Source organism: Haemaphysalis longicornis, unplaced genomic scaffold (assembly GCF_048455015.1).
Source record: "Haemaphysalis longicornis isolate Haplotype H1 unplaced genomic scaffold, Haemaphysalis longicornis Haplotype H1 scaffold_4, whole genome shotgun sequence".
Taxonomy (NCBI): domain Eukaryota; kingdom Metazoa; phylum Arthropoda; class Arachnida; order Ixodida; family Ixodidae; genus Haemaphysalis; species Haemaphysalis longicornis.
The window spans coordinates 72,949,672-72,966,431 of record NW_027526361.1 but is presented as its reverse complement, the minus strand read 5'-3'; the positions used below and the strand labels follow the sequence as shown (position 1 = coordinate 72,966,431).

The 16,760-nt window shown below is 46.8% G+C and overlaps 1 protein-coding gene across 1 annotated transcript in view; it reads left to right on the top strand.

Annotated features, from left to right (window-relative positions):
- The first annotated feature begins 5,129 nt into the window (after nt 1-5,129).
- Mcm6 (minichromosome maintenance 6) overlaps nt 5,130-16,760 on the top strand; it is a 32,788-nt gene continuing 21,157 nt past the window's right edge. Inside the window, exons 1-6 of the mRNA XM_077707067.1 lie at nt 5,130-5,351; nt 8,098-8,244; nt 9,403-9,513; nt 10,296-10,458; nt 13,259-13,398; nt 14,898-15,010. Of these exons, the coding sequence (XP_077563193.1) occupies nt 5,260-5,351; nt 8,098-8,244; nt 9,403-9,513; nt 10,296-10,458; nt 13,259-13,398; nt 14,898-15,010 (766 nt within the window). The 5' untranslated portion in view covers nt 5,130-5,259. The remainder of the gene's footprint in view (nt 5,352-8,097; nt 8,245-9,402; nt 9,514-10,295; nt 10,459-13,258; nt 13,399-14,897; nt 15,011-16,760) is intronic.

Genomic DNA, 16,760 nt, shown 5'->3' with positions numbered 1-16,760 from the left:
TCAGTGCGGCGGCTGCGGCGGGGGGGACTCCGGAGGCCCGTAAGTTGGTTGGTTGCCTCAGACCGTGGCACATACCCACGCGGGGGATTGGCCAAGAAGCTTTGTACCTAATCAGGATGTGACCTAATTTATTTTAGATCTCAAAATTTAGAAAAAGAAATACAGAACATTTAATATATATATATATATATATATATATATATATATATATATATATATATATATACACATATATATATATATATATATATATATATATATATATATATATATATAGTCTGAAAAGATAAAAACTCACACAGAGCGCGAAAAAAATAAGGTTAGTAGAGACAGAGACAAACGAGAAAGACGTAGAAAATAAAAATAAGTTTACTGACGTTTCAGGGAGAGGACTCCCTTTCTTCAGAGTATATATATATATAATAGGAAAGTAGAGTCAGGAAGAAAAATTAAATAAATGTGAAGGCTTCTAGCAGGAAAACCGGCCTGTCGCCGCAACAAAGAGTGAAGGGCGGACACAACATCCCTGTGGCAGACTCCTAGGGCGGAAGCGCCTAGTGATAGAACCTTGGAAGTAGATAGCGGAAGGTGGAGGCTCCAAAAGGTTGACTCCAGATGCTTGCGTCGCATTGGGGAAAAGCTGCTGCAATTAAACAGGAAATGTTATATATTTTCCAGTTCGTCGCAGAAAGGGCATTGGGGAGACGGAGCCAGACCAGATTTATAAAGATAAAAATTTAATGGAGGAATTTTGCACCGAAGTTTAGTGGTTGCTACCTCGCAGCCTTGATTGACAAAACATTGGCTTCTATGCATGACGAAGGTGGCTATAATCTCGAGAAGAGAGAAGGGCGTCTTTCCGATAAGTCTGGAGTAGTTGTAAACGTATATAAATCTCATCCCCAATAGAAAGCTATCATTTGGACATTGCACGACCACAGGGCCACCAAGGGACATACTGGCTAATTGATCAGCCACTTCAATGTAAGAGATTATTGCATGTCCTGGAACCCACACTAGCCTAACCTCACAAAGCTGATGAGGAACAAATGACCGGAATGTACGGATAACTGAAGAATCTTTTTCGGATGTTAATGCGGAACACAGAGAGAGGGAGTCAGCAAGAATGCTTCAAACGAAGCACCTTACATCATCTTCCTCATCTTCTTTAACAGATCCCAGCGTCCGGTGAAGCTAAGTGGCCACATCCCGTTCTGAGATAGGTATGTACGAGCCCGACAGTGATGATGATGATGATCCTTAGTGGCTTCTCCTTTGTAACAGGGTGGCGTTGCATAGCGGCCTTAGTCGTGACGCCACTGTACAATCACCTCGCCAAAAAATACAAGAAAATAAATAAACATTAAATAATAAGAAAATACCTTCATGAAATTTTTGTGCTAGTCTGACTTTTGTTCGCATGTCTTTCCAGATTGTTCTCTGCTGTTTTCCCACCAACACTCTTAACCTTCTTTTACTAACCTCTACTGCTGTCCAATTCACTTTTTCCGTTAACCTTAAAGCCAAAGGCTTCCGGAAGCTGAATGGCTCCCTCAGTGAGGACTGGACGGATGCCTTTGCACTCCGTTACAATATGTCACGTGGTTTCTGGCTCCCTGCCGCAGCCTGCGCACAGTTCCTGTACCGGCTCGCGAATAAGCGCTTCTGTCCGCAAGCAACCCGCCCGGACTTCAAAAAGCAATGCACTCCCTTTGCTATTTTCGAAGAATTTTTTCCTTGTTACCTCCGGCTTGCCGATCCGGTATATATCTAAGGGCTTCTTTGCGTCCATCCTCTTTTAAATGCAGAGCATTTCAGTAACTCACGATGTCACCCGCGTTGACGTCCGTAGTCCGCACCGTCGTTGTCCCTACTATATAAAAAGAAAATACTATCCGGCGCCAGGTTTCGATCCCTCGACCCTGCGGGCGGAACGCAATGTACATGGTGCTCTAACCCACGGAGCAAGATAAATCTTGCTCCGTACTCTAACCACTGCGCCACAAAGCCGACACATAATGGGACGCTATGAACGCGCCTTATATCGTTGACTCATTCAAATTACTGCTGACGAGCGCTGTCTCGTCAGCAGTTGCCACAAGTGCAACAACATTAACGTAACGCAAACTACTTAACGTCGTGCGCCCCCGGAAATGCTCTGCATTTGATCGTGCCCCTCGCGAGGGGGATGTTTCACTGCGTCTTCCTACTGGCCAGTACACTCGTCGCCATCTGTCTGATGTTGTGCGAACCCTTTGCGGCTGATGGCGCGTGATTTGAAACATTTTTCCAGTTCGTTGTCTCTGATTCTTTCGCTTCATTTTTTATTGCCTTGGTTGTTTCCCATGCGCTTCCAGGTATCATATACCGTATTTACCCTATTCTAACGCTCACCTTTTTTCCGCAAAAATAGACCAAAAAATCGCATGCGCGTTAGAATCGGATACGAAACTGAAACTGCCGAAATAGCTACAATTTCGTTCCACTCATCGCCATAACCCTCTCAAGATGGCGCCAAAGCTTTTAACAACCATGGAGGAAGAAAAGGTTAGGAGACGGCATGACGTCACGCAACTAGCCTTCGCAAGCCCACCGCCGTTGAAGCCGCTCCCTCCGCCATTTCCCTTTCTCAAGCCGCCGGAGTCGGCCCAGCACGTGACCTCCATGGTCGGCTGGGCCGGCGGCGGCGGCGGTCTCCGACTACACTACAGTGTACTAGTACACTGTAACTACACCGCATCACTCGTGTTTGGTTGGCGGTAGCTTTCCCCGTCCTTCCTGTATTCGTCTGCTCGGCGATTTCATTCCCGCGTGCGTGCGGGCGGGAGTGCCTTGTACGTGCGAAAGACCAAAGCCGACCAAGACCAAACGGGCCGCAGAGTGGTTTCGAGCAGACGAAATTGAAGAGCGCGCAGCGGCCCACAAACCCCACCGCGCGCTCTCACACAGCGGCGCGCTGTGGTCACGTGGTGCAGTGACGTCCTGGGCCGACTTCGATTTTACTTTTTATGCATAGTCTTCACGTTTCTCCGGTGGCGCCGTCTCCTTACTTTTTCTTCCTCCATGTTAACAACAATTTTTCGGAACTAGGCGCCTGGGCTTTTCTATCGGCGTTCACACAAATCTTCAAATTATTCCAGTTGCGCGCTTGGTAACAGCAATGGCAGTAGCGGCAACGAAGGTGCGCCGCTTCCGCGGGTTACAAGCGGCTCCCACTTGTTTACAACGAGTGGTTGGCTGAAGCGTACGCCTCTAGAGAAGCTTGCGGGATGGGCGTGAGAGGCGTGGGCCACGATCCTATCGAACATGGTTGAAGGTTCGTTCAGAAGTGTGGCATCGCGAACGCGCTTGACGGAACCGATGACGAGATGTTGCGGTCAGCGGAAGGCGACAAGGAGCTCTTGGTGAGCGATGAGGAGTGCGATGAGTCAGCTTACTTCGGGAAATGAATCGCCCGTTTCTCTCGCATTCGTTTTTCTTGCTCACAAAGTTCCTTGCGCGTTGCAATCGGAAGTGCAAGTTTTTTCAATTTTTTGCCTGGAAAATCGGGTGCGCGTTAGAATCGGGGGCGCGTTAGAATGGGGTAATTACGGTACTTTGTCCTGAGCCCTCTGGTTCTTTTCCTCCATGTGTGTTTGTGGTCGCTGTGGTAGACAGTGACGGATTCCACGAAAATGCCCTACCGGACTTGCCCCTTCCGCTGAGTTTTTTGAGCAAGAACATTCAAATTTTAGTTTAGTGCTTTCATCGGTGAATTTTATCAATTTTGGCACCACACCGCCAATGGTTCCCGCTTGTTTTTTTTTTTTTTTTTTTTTTTTTTTTTCTGTTTTGCCGCTTTTTGTGACGCTGCTCCTCAAGAGCTTTAACTTTGCGTGGCTTACCCATAGCGGTTCGTGAACGCAGCCGTCGTTCGCAAAAAGCGACCGCGGAACAGCTAACCAGGGATTTGGAAACCCCAGAAGGATTTGGAACTCCCCCCCCACACACACACACTCACATGATTTCATAAGCACGGGCACCCCGCCCAGGGATTTATACCACCCTCCCCGCAACAGGCACCCTTCCCCCCCCCCCCCCCCCCCCCCCCCGCCATGGAGGATTACAAAGTCCTGGAAAATCGAAATTCTGGATAAACCCCTGCAGCTAACCACCGTCTAGCGCTCAATTCCCACTGTCCGCGGCACATTGCGTATCACGCGCATCAGAAGAAAACAAAAACACGAATGCTGCGTGCGTCAGACCTGTCTGTTTTTCGGTGAGGATGCCGACGACCTAAACGAATTGTGTATGTGGTCAACCTTCCGGTCTTAACAGAGCAGAACGAGTAAGGATGACGCTTGCGTATAACTCAGTGTAACACACAACAACAGTCAAACACGGAAACATTTCCCATCTTCGAGAACACAGACCACGATTTGCGCGCCACCCATTTGAACGTATGAACTTGCGGTAGTGCAAACTGTCGATAGCGAATTCCACCACGCTGACATCGCAGAACGCACGGACCACGGTTACTTCATTCCAAACGTGCAAACCGGCGTCCACTTGGATGTCACTCCCCTGATCCCGCAAGGCACTTCCATTTTACTTGGGAGCACTTTTTTTCCCTTACCGCGGGAGGTGGGCTTGGTCTCCGGCGATCCTTACACAAAAAGCATCACCATCACATTTCTGAGATGGCGCGTTCCTGCGAACAGAACGCACAGAACGCGCGGAACATTTCGAATATGGCGCCGTCACTGACTAACTGACATGGATTTCCTCCATGCTGTCTGATCTGCGCCGACTGCGCCATCAACCAGCGCTAAATTTCTTTTTTCTCACAGAGCCCGAACTATTAAAATAAGCAGCGATTTTAAATAAAAAACATAGATATTTATTTTAAATATTAAATAGTATTGGAAAGCAGGCGTTGCGGTTGTGAAAGGAAGTCGTTCCCCGCACTGGGCATGCGACATTATAACCAACTAGTTCAAGCTTTGAGCTTGTATTTTTAGTTCGTTCAATATTTAAAGTATAGATAATTAATGCGGAACAACGAGATTTCTCTAAAATTGTATTATTTGTGCACAGAGTGCTGCAGTTACTCTGGTTACTCTATGATGAAGTTGTCAACACTGGAGCGAAAAGCCCGCGCAAACTGCCTGTTTTTCGCGGGAAACACCTGCTGCAGCCGACGATCAGTGCGCCCGGCTGCGATAGTAAAAAAGTTTGCCTTTCCGGAAAAAAAGTTGCCTTAGGTTACCCCGCCGCATTATGGATGTCGCCGACCTGCGAACAGGGCCCGTACAAGTGAAGGATGACATCGGGGACCGCTGTCAGAAGCTTTTCCAGGACTTTCTTGAAGAGTAAGTTCAGCCGCCGCCGCCGCCGTGGAAAGCGGCCTTTAAAAATGTCGCAGACAAAGGCATGCCGCTGGCGGCTCGCGCTGTATCTGCTCCTCTGCGTGTGATCGCGCGCTATGAACCGATATTATGGGTCTGCGGAGTGGCTCATTCGTTTCTACTGTTAAATGTAGATTTATATTTAGCGTGTTTCACGTCTTTTCTTCACCTTCTTGTTACTGAGCACTCCGTACGCATATCTCAACCGGCGAAGTCGTCGCTTGTGTGCTCTCTATCCGAGATAGTGCGAACTCGTGAGATCGACGACTTATCGAGGACATTTCATTTACTGCTCGTTTTGTGCTTAAACAAGATGTGCAAGTTACATTTTCTAGATTGTAGCGAGGACCGTGCCTTCACGCTGAAAAGAACTGTTTTTCCGTCCGCACGTGTTTGCGGGGCAATATGCTCATCGTCGAACTTCTAGTCCGTCTTATTTTACCTCTTTTTTTTTTTTTATGCGCAAGCTAGAGTGTGACGTTGAGAGTCTTGTTCATATCTGTTTACTGTTTTTTTTTTTTCCTGGTGTAAGTCTGGGAGTCTCGGGCGCTTAGTACGAATTTGATAAAATAATTTTGCATACAAAAATTACTTTTACTTATTATTGCAGTCACCGTAATTGTAGTTGCCTGCGTGTGCAGTTTACTAGGCATCCAGTAGATACCCAAAGTGGTTTTCTTAAAGACCTCCTGATTAACGTGCTCTAATAAGTTTTTTAGCATTTATCCTAACACTGTACCGAGCGCTTCAAAAGGAACTACAGAGGCGTTTGATATGTTAAAAAAAAACTTATCCACAGCAAACTCAATTTGGTATATGGTGCTAGTGAAAGTATTATTTACAGTGACCTCTTATTATGAGTAACTTATATTTTGTCGCTATGAGAAGAATAAAGTTTCCAGGTTTTTTCACCGTTCTGAGACGTTCCGTAATTCGATTCTAAAAATATTGCTCAAGCTGTCGACAAAGAATGATTTACATTGCTTGTTGCTGGGGGCCGTGGAGTTTGATGTGTTCACTCGAAAACTCAGATTCATTTACCTGTACCCAGCAATTCTTCCAGCATTAAAAACTGGCAACATTTCAAACATTGTGGTCCAGAGCACCAAGAATTTATTGGCTTGCCGTTTTCTCCGCATATTGATACACCATCCTTACGAGGCTGGCATTGACTACTTGTGAAAAGTGGGAAAGAAAATAAGGTATTTCAGTTAGCATGGACTGAATGGGTTGTGCATTATGATAATGGGATTGTCTTATGGTGGCAAAGTAATGAAGTAACGATGCCTGGAAAAACAGCAAAGGCCAGGGTCTAACACGAGTCAGGATCTCAATGCGCTTTTGCAGAGCAATCTGAGTCATTCAAATGAAATATTTGGTGTAGCCATGTAACAGCCTAGGAGAAGTTTTGAATGCTGTTTATCAAGACTCTCCGTGCAACCTCTTGTCAATAGGCCACGTTTCAAAATAATGATAGGTAACGCACCCAAGACCTGCAACAGGAGGAATTTTATTTTGCACCCTATTCTGAGCCTCAGTTATTTCTTCAGCCCATTGGGTGTGCAATTCGTAGGCAGCGCAGAAGCCATTCTACATGCTACGTATACAAATGCCAGAGTTGCATAGACAGTTCACGGCACCGAATGAAAATGCCCAACAGGACATATCAACAAATGAGAGCCCCCACTTTTCATTGGTCAGTCAACTCTTGCTAGATCGCCCATAGCCTCTGTGAGGCTTTATATATCAATTAAGTGCGCAGAACAGGGGGCGACAAATGTCTTTCAAAACTGTCAAGCAGCTATGACCACCACCTTTTCTTCGATATTAAAGACGATAGTCTGCCTTGGGCTACTTAAATGCAGAAATTTTGGTCTGTCTGTCTGTCTGTGACTCGATTCAGCCGCCCAGCCAAAATGAATATACCCACAGCCAAGTCTACATGCCTACGTCCAGTGTTAATGTTCATACTTGTCAACATTGTTGAACAAGAACAAGACATTACGCAAATATAAGGCAGAAAATCAATACATGAGTGATATTTGCAGTGTTCCTTTATTAAAAAATTTACGGATGCTTGGTTTTCGCAATTGCAAATAAAATACTACATCAACTGCAGAAAACCGTCGCCTGCTGTAGCCCGCGCTACCTGGCGACATTTAAAAAAATCAAACAGCAACAAAATATTCCACTAGATAGGTTCCACTTGGAATGCACGTAGAGTAAGGCAACGTGGTTTTATAAAGGGGGCTTCGATTCACGTGCATCACCGCTGTATGGCAGCGCTGGCATCGAGGCACCCCACGGGGAGAAGTGGAACGCGGTAAATTTAAATTGACTTGACCGTGTTATCTTGGGAAGAACGAGATGGGAAAGGAACAGCATGAGAGGTGAGCGGGAAAGAAAATGGAGGCATTTACTTGCCAGGGGTGCCAGTCGACGATTGTCTTTCATCAACATTTGTAAAAAAAAAAAGCAGCAGAAACGCGGCCAATTTTTATTGTACGGAAATCTTTGAGGCATTTTTTTACTGATTCTTTTACTGAAGCTTACACAAAGCTAGTGGTAGGCTCAGTAATTACAGCTGTCAGTTTTTAGGCTCGTCCTCTCTTGTTTCCATGTAAGGGAAAGGGGTGGCTTGTTTTGCCTCAAGCAAAGTACAACGCTAGCGTGACCTCTCACTAATGCCGGCCCGTTTCTGCCGCCACAGATGCACCGACGAACGAAACGAGCCCAAGTATGTGGAGGAGGCCCGGAACCTGGTGAAGCCCGAGCGCAACACACTCGAAGTGAGCTTTGCGGACATCGAGCGATTCAACCAGAACTTGGCCACCGTCATCCAGGAGGAGTACTACCGGTGAGCAGCTGTGCACCTGCCCGAACCACCGTCCCTCTATTACAGCACTCACACTTCTATTTGTGCATTACACATTGTTAATTTCATGAGCAGTTTGCGAAGAATGACAAATGAAACTGGCGTGCTGTTGGTAATATGCTTTTTATTTGGCAGTAACTGAATGCAGTGAGCATTTATTGTTTTTTCATGTGACTGAAAGGAGAACACCTGGAGCATGGTAGTAGTGCACAAAACCTGTTAGAATGCCAATGTGAGCAAAAATGTCGGTGCAACGTTGTAGATGCCAGTGCAGCATCCGATGCAATTCATGCGTAAATTTTTACCCTTTGCACCGCACGCCTGCCTACTGCTGTAATTCCCCCAGATGAATGTAGGTGTTGAAATAAAAATAACCAAAAACGAAAATAAGTGGGCAAACATTTTCTGTTCTGGTACGTTCTGCGCGGCTTCCTTGTGGAAGTCAGGTGGCGGGCTGCACGCATTCTTTATGGTTCCATTTTGTTGCCTTAATGCAGAAGCTCTGTTTCTGCCAGTCAAAAATGGCAGTTTTTTTTTGGTTAATTTGGAGTTTCCCCCTCTCTGTTTTGTGACATGATAGGCCTGTGCCATTTCGTAAGGTGCTGGGCCACTGTGTTTGTGCCATCTACACCAGCAGGCTGTGAGAAAGGCAGCACAAATTGTCATTACGCGTGACAGGCAGAAATTGTCACCAGCCCTGTATTCACAAAGAGTGCTGTGTCTTTGACCTCCTTCACGGATGTGCTTGGACGCAGCCAGATGGCGCTCTGCACAGCAGAACTGTCACCTGCCAATAATTCTATCGGCGTCCAAAGGCAGCACAGGACACACTGTCTTATTCTAAAGTTTCAGTGCAAGTGATAACAACACTATTACTAGCAAATTTGTGGAGCTTCATGAGAGATGTTTACTCAATCTGGCTGCCTCACACAGGGAAGGGTGGATGAAGGTGGTTACATAAACTTCTTAGAAATCCTGCTTGAGTAAAAGCTGCAGGGCTGTTAGATGCAAAAGTAACCTTCAACAGGGCAATGCTCTGTCATCTTGCTTGAGAGTAAGGGAGCCACCTACAGTGCAGGTGCCATTTACATGATACAAAAAAACAATACTTCGTATTTTTTTTCCCCTTCTTGTTTGCAGCGTGTACCCATATGTGTGCCGTGCATTGCGCAATTTCGTCAAGGACCATGCCGAGGTCAGCGTCGAGAAGGAGTACTACGTCAGCTTTGTGGATGTGGCCACGAGGCACAAGTGAGTGCTTGCTTGTTCTTGCCTGAAACATCTTTCACCTGTTGATTTTCTTGAATTGACTCAATCAGCTTTTGGGCATGCTTTCACCCCAGCAAGTAACGAAACCCTGTGCTCAGTAAGGCTGTGACCCTTTTTTGGTCATTGTTAAAAAGCTCTCTCTCTTTCTCTCTCTCTCTCCCTACCTTTTTGGTTTTTCATCCTGTGCCAGTTTGAGAGTAAGGGAATGTTGGGTTTTGAGCACACTTAATGGCGAATTGCTGCTGGTGTTGGTTATTGCGTGTAATTCACATTGTACTCATCTGTGTCACTTTCCATGTCACTCACTGTGATTGAGATAGTTTGTGTGCTTAAAACATACTGGGAATGGCTCCTTGCACCCTGAATGTTCATAATGCCTCTCTTCATTGTTGAAGTGAATGAACACGGTCTTCTATGGGTCCAATAAAGATAGTCTGGAAAAGTATACCATGACCTGTAATAAGTAGTTTGATTTGGCAGTCATTGACAAGCCCATGAGGTCTGCTGCCACTTTCGCAAGATGGTCGGCAACGACTTGCAATCAGACACTGGTTTCGGTTTTGTATCCAGTTTCAATGTGTAGTTGTTCGGAGTAGCATTTCTTTCTACATCTATCATCGGGTCGTTGTGTTGTTTACCCTCAGAAAAAGGGTGTGACGTAATGAAGCCAGCGTGGTTCTGACTCTAATACGGAGCCCACAATCGCTGCATGGGCCAGTCCATCCTTGTGAAACGGTTCACTTCACCGCGCTTTCCTGGTGCAGGGTGCGTGAGCTGACCACGGCCAAGGTGGGCAGCCTGCTGAAGATCAGTGGCCAGGTGGTGCGCACCCACCCGACCCACCCAGAGCTGGTCAGCGGCACTTTCATCTGTGCCGACTGCCAGACGGTCGTCTCGGGCATCGAGCAGCAGTTCAAGTACACCCAGGTGGGGCTTTGTTTAACTGGGAAGTTCAGGAGGGCAAGCCCCCCCCCCCCCCCCTCCCCCTTTGTTGATTCCGCAGCCATCTTTGACGTGATGCTTTATCCTTGCTCTTTCTCCATGCTCAGGGCTGGATTAAGGCATGTTCTTTCTTGTCGGCTTAGCCGAATTTTTCCAGTAGTTCTAGTGCACATATGTGAAGTCAATGCCTGTGCTAGGAGAAGAAAGAAGTGCTGCACTGGTAAAGAGGGAGGGCAATAGTTGCAGGATCAAAAGCCTGATGCTTACATGATAAAGAAAACAAAAAATATTCATTTGGGCCCACTTAGTGGAACATGTGAACGACGACGTGTGCCTGTGCAACTAGAACAGGTCTGCGTCGGATTATTCCATAATTTTCTTTTCCCCGTTTGGAAACACTCTTGTACTCAGTGCCAACCACTCAGATAAGAAAACTCCATCAGGGTATCAAAAATGATGCTCTGGGCTTTGGTCTTCGATTAATGCGATTTATCATCGCTTTCTGGCTTCTCAAACACCGTGTATCAAATTTGATGTGCTGGGCGTTGTTGGGTCAATATCAGGGGTACCTCATTAAGCTGTCCTTAGCAGGAAGATAAAAATATGTGCCAAGCAGCAGTGCAGCTTTACCTGTTTGCGATTGCCTACTAACCAAGCACTACTGCAAAGACTGTCTCTTCCTGGGCTCTATTGGCCTTTTTATAAAAAACATGCATGGCCACCTCTTCTTCCTGCAATATCTACCAGCTCTGGCAACCCCCATTAAAGAGGCCATGAACAAGAAATATTCGTTTGGTTCATTATAAAGACTGCTTTGCCCCGATAACAATGGAACCAATTTTACTGAAAACTTCAAACAAATAATGGAGATATTGAAGAAAGCAGATGAAGCGATGGCGACTCCTCCGTCACTTTCCAGCGACTTTTCTATGACGTCACAGATGCTTGTTTCTGCGATTGGCGGCCACCAACATAACCAAGACGCCTGACTTGGCAATCGAAGTGGAGCCTCTAGTTCCGTTTGATAGTATCATTTGAACGCTAGCGTGCAGTTAACTAAAGTGACCAGACGTCCCGATTTAGGCGGGACACGTCCCGCTTTTTCGGCTGTGGTCCCGCTGTCCCGCAGCCTGCTTGTGGGACGGCGTTTTGTCCTGCTTTTGGCCGGAAATATGGAAAACGGGTATCAAGCCCAGTGTCACTAATGAAAAAGCTGGAGAAATGAAAGAGCCAAAAGAAATCGTCTGAGAAACTTCAAGGAAAGAGCGCTCACGACGGGACTAAGTTAGAAACTGTTGTGTGTTTCTTGCTTAGTCCCAATGTCTAAGCAGTTTTCTTCACGTTACAGTGTACCAACAAGCAGTTGAGTACACCCTTCTGCGTTCGACGAACGATGGGTGGATGTGCTTCAGTACTCATGTACTTATTCAGCAAATAGCGCATCGTTCCTCGTCGAACAAAGGCCGAGAGAACTACGAAACGAGTGATCTTTCAGTGAAAACAAAATTGCATTGAACCTTAGCGTCCCTTCAGGCGATGTGCCACGTTCTTCCTTACATCCCCCCCCCGTCCCGCTTTGGGGTCTGAGGAATATGGTCACTTTAGTTAAGACATCGATAATTATTTTAGTGGTGGTGGCCCATAACACGTACCGTATAATGCGGAATATAGGTCGAGATTTTTTACAGAAAAATTTGCCGAAAAGTCACCCCTCGACCTATATTGCAGTCACTGGCAGTTGTCATCTGGCGACCGGGCAGCCCATCGAGCCCATCCAAACCCCAAAGGCACCATCGCCACCACCATCAATCGGGCGTGACGCCATCTTTGTTTTGTGTGGTTTTGTTGCTTCTCTCGCTGTCGGCGAATGTGTGCGTGCAATGATCTTCTTGCTCAAAATGAGTTTAGGCACTTGGTGCCAGTTTACAGCAGCATTTAAAAGAAAAGTTGGGGGTTTTTCAAGGCCAATGACGTGTCCGCCTTGCGCCAGTTCGGTATCGCCAAAAGAAGTTGCTAGCGGCGTTAGCTGAAGGGGCAGCTCTCGGTATGCAACGGTCGGAAGGCCTCATTTCATGGGCGCTGCTCTGTGCACCTGTGCTGCTGTACAAAGGGGCAAATTTTGTCCGCTAGCGTCGTGCGATGTCTCTACGAATGGATACCCCAAGATGTTTGTTGACCGCCCGCACAGACTGGCTGTCGCTCCGGTCTGCACACGAGTGTCCCATGCTTTGCGCTCGCTTCACGATGACATCGTCTTGCGAGTGTTTAAGTGCTGCATTAGCAATTCCCTGGACTGCACCGAGGACGACCTGCTGTGTGGGCGACAGCGAGCCAGAAGCAGTCGTCTGACGATACTTCAGACAGTTTTAAATGAGTAATCTGAGACGAAACAAGTTATAGTGTCAATAAAACAATGGTTGGTACCTAATTATTTTTTTTTTGCATTTTTCGGCTACAAGGTAAGGGGGTCGACCTATATTCCGCCTCCGCATTATACGGTAACTGTACCGCGAAATTGGAAAGTTTTTGAATACTTTCATTTTTTCTGTTAAAAAATGTCTTTTGTGGCTGGCTGGGATTGAGCAGAGTAAAGTACTGAAGCCTAGTTCTTTGAAACTAATTAAAGTTGTATTCTGTCTTCAGAGCCCCTTGAAGCACGTGTCTAAAGTCACTTTCAAGCTTTCAGCTTGTAGTACCCCAACTGTGACCTGTTTTCTGGAAAAGTGTGTCTCTCCCCTCTCCCAACTCATCCCTCTCTCCTCCTTTTCATTGTTTTGTCCAACAGCCAACCATTTGCCGGAATCCTGTGTGTCAGAACCGGACACGCTTCATCCTCGACCCCAACAAGTCGACCTTTGTGGACTTCCAGAAAGTCCGCATCCAGGAGACTCAGGCAGAGCTGCCCAGGGGCAACATCCCACGCAGGTGTGTGTGTGTTGTTTATGCTGTTGAATCACACTTGTGCACAGTTTTCGCCTCCATCTCCGTTTCCTCTCTGCTTTTGTGTAAATTTAGCCCAAAAAGTAAGCTCATGCAGTCTTCGTTCAGGAACCCCCGCTCCCCACAAGCAAAACCAAAGGAGTACCGACACGAAATTTTTCTGTTACTTTTTTTTTTTTTTTTTTAAAGTTTATGGCTATAAGTGCCTTACTCACTAATCATAGAATGGCACATTAGATTGTCAAACCCAGCATACGTAATTACTTGCAGCTCCGTTTATTCATGTCAGTTTCAGTTTTGGTGAAGCGAACGAGGCAGCCGCCATGATGGGAAGGCGCATTTGACGTCACTGTTCTCATCTCAACACAACCAATGCCGGTCTGGGTGGCGCGCGCTTACCAGACTGGCCCGACTGGCCATAGTCGCACGTGACGTCAGTCCCAGAACCTGTGACGTGATGCAGAAGGCGGAAAAGCGCGCGCCAACACCACCGCGGCCACCTCGATACGTCACGGGAGCCCTGACATCGGCCTTCTGGGCCAAAGTGCAGATGACGTCATGAGCCTGCTCGATGGAGTGGATGAGCTTTCTCGTGCTCGCAAGGATTAAAATTGATTTAAAATATGTTCTACTGAACGGTTACGGCTTAAACTTCCGAGGGGACATCTCCATATAGAAAGGAAGCTTTTTACGTAGTTATCTGAGCTTTAAAATTTCGTGTCAGTACTCCTTCGTCACATGACAAATGTTCCTGTTCCAGCAACTGGGGTACAAGAGCTCCTATATATGTTACCGCAATCACAAATTTTCACTGCCTCCGCAGTGGCCAAGGCGTTGTCCTGATGAGCCCAAGGATGTGGGCTCGGTCCCTGCCTCGGAGGCTGCTTGTCAGTAGGAGGCGAAAAGCAAAAACAGCCGTGTTTCGAAGGTGAAATATATACAACTAAAAAGACGGCAGTCGACAGACGCACAGAACATTAGCAATACAGAAGAAAATAGAGCAATGGATCAACTTGGGGCCATCCCACACATGTCCGTCTCTACCACGACCGGTTGTTTTTTAAGAATGCTCCTTCTGTTTCCGACAAGGCTATCGATGTTCTGCTGACGCACTTGAAATCGCCTAGTTGAATTTCAGCTGCTTCAACTATCTCGCGGGAGCGTTGATCTGAATCGTGAAGCAATATGGTTGAGTTATCAAAGTACAAAACGCCCGCATTTGCCACAGAAATTTGCGAGGTGCCAGTGTTTCCTTTCTGCACATGTACCATTGGCCTGTAGAAAGGTATATGTCAGAGAGACGGTTCGGGGCGTCAACTCGAGGCTACACGAGCACCAAAGGCAGCCAAAGCCTTTGAGCGAATGCAGCACTTTTTGGGCGGTTGATTACTCCTCTTTCAGGCAGCTTGATCAAAGAAGCTGCCATTTTGTATGGTAGAGTGTGAGAATTAATACGCCGGCTGTCCTGCCAACCCCGTGTGCAGTGTGGAGGTGATTGTGCGTGCGGAAGCGGTCGAAGTGGCCCAGGCTGGTGACCGGTGTGATTTCACGGGAACCCTCATTGTGGTGCCCGACGTCAGCCAGTTAACTACCCCTGGTGAGGGCGCTGCTGCTTCTCTCTTTTTTCTTTTCGTGCCATTCTTACAGATTTTTAACTGAATGACATGTTCTCTGTTAATGCTGCTTGGGAGGCGATACCATGAGGTGAGTACTCTTGTCAGAGTGGCACATAGTTTTTTTTTCTGGTGCCATTGAACGATATAGTTTTTTTTCTGGTGCCATTGAACGATACATAGTTTTTTTTCTGGTGCCATTATAACATCATTCATTCGAGGTTATTTTACTTTGCTAGTTTGGTTTCTTTGGGAGGAGGGTGTGTAGGTGTGGGTGGGCTTGTGTGGGTGATACGTTCAACCTCAACAGCAAACGCACCGAATAAAATAAGTGTAGTTTCCTATTTCAGTGTTGCTATGTGGCCACTGATAAGGGGCGTACAGTTGTAACAGGAGGTAGCAGCTAGAAAACAAAAATTTTACCTTACTCGGGGTTTCAGACTTGCCTTCCTAGACTTTTCTAAATAATTATTTTAAAGAGCTTGCATACCTGCCAGGTTTCCCAAATTTTCCGGGAGACTACCGAATTTTTATGCTTTTGTACGATTGTACAACCGAAACAAAAATCTCCAGAAAATGCACCCGTCTTTGGCCAAATCTTTTTCCCAGTCTGGCCACAATGTGCCGGAGGTATACCTGACAATCCAACCCGACACCAATTGGCATTGTTATTAGTGAAGTGCTTAAAAAGCGTAGTTGGCCATGCACAGACGGTGAACCTGTTCGTCCCATTGTTAGTTTACTGTTTATAGAAACGCAGTGCTGCCGCCGCTTTCATTTACGCACGAGCACGGCCGTTCTGAAGATTTAGCAAGTCTCCAGTGGTGTAGCTTGTTAGTTTAGACCAGTGATTCTCAAATGGGGGTCCGCGGACTTCAGGGGGTCCGCGAGAGCATTTGAGGGGTCCGCGAAGCCTCCCTCGAAACTTTCCCCCTGCCATTCTTTTCTCGATTTTGCCAGCACCGGCTTGCAATTCAAAAAGGTGGCTTCGTCGCATTACATGTACGCTTAGTTTCTACACGTAGCACATATTTGAACACCTCATTTTTGCACAACTCACTAGCTATGAGAAGGAAAAAAATACAGACCGAGTAAAGGCAGCGTATAGGTATTTAGAAGAATTTAAATTCAAGAGGAAATTGTTTGACATTATGGCCCGCTTAGTCATTAAAGTCAAGCAGAAAAGGCGGGCATTGGGTAAGTCTGTGGGCGACGTGAGCTGCAAGCGCAAATTGTTTGACATTATGACACCGATCAACGTATGCTCCATCGTATACGGTCCCCCACCACTTTCGGAAGACCGGAAGGGGTCCCCGGGGCAGTCATGGCTGAGAACCACTGGTTTAGACCATGGTTTCTCAAAGTGGGTTCCGCGGAACCTAGGGGTTCCGCAGGCCCCTCCTCGGGGTTCCGCGGGCCACTGATAAATTTTCCCTCGTTCCGCACTCGCTAAGTAACTTAGGTAGATGGCGAACCCGAGGTGCGATCGATCTAAGGAACCTCCATTACGCATGCCCAAGTGTCAGTAAGCACATCTCAGTGCACAACACAAAGGCGTGAGCTGTGCAGAAGCTTGTAGTCAGCCAGACTCTGAAAACGGGCCGCGTGGTTAAACTTTTGTACTTGAATCTTTGCCTTATATTACCCCCCTGCACACATCTCCTGTTTGGAAATAGGTGCCGCTAGCATACGCGCTCGCATAAAGTCGATATTCACGAGCAATAAATTCAAAAG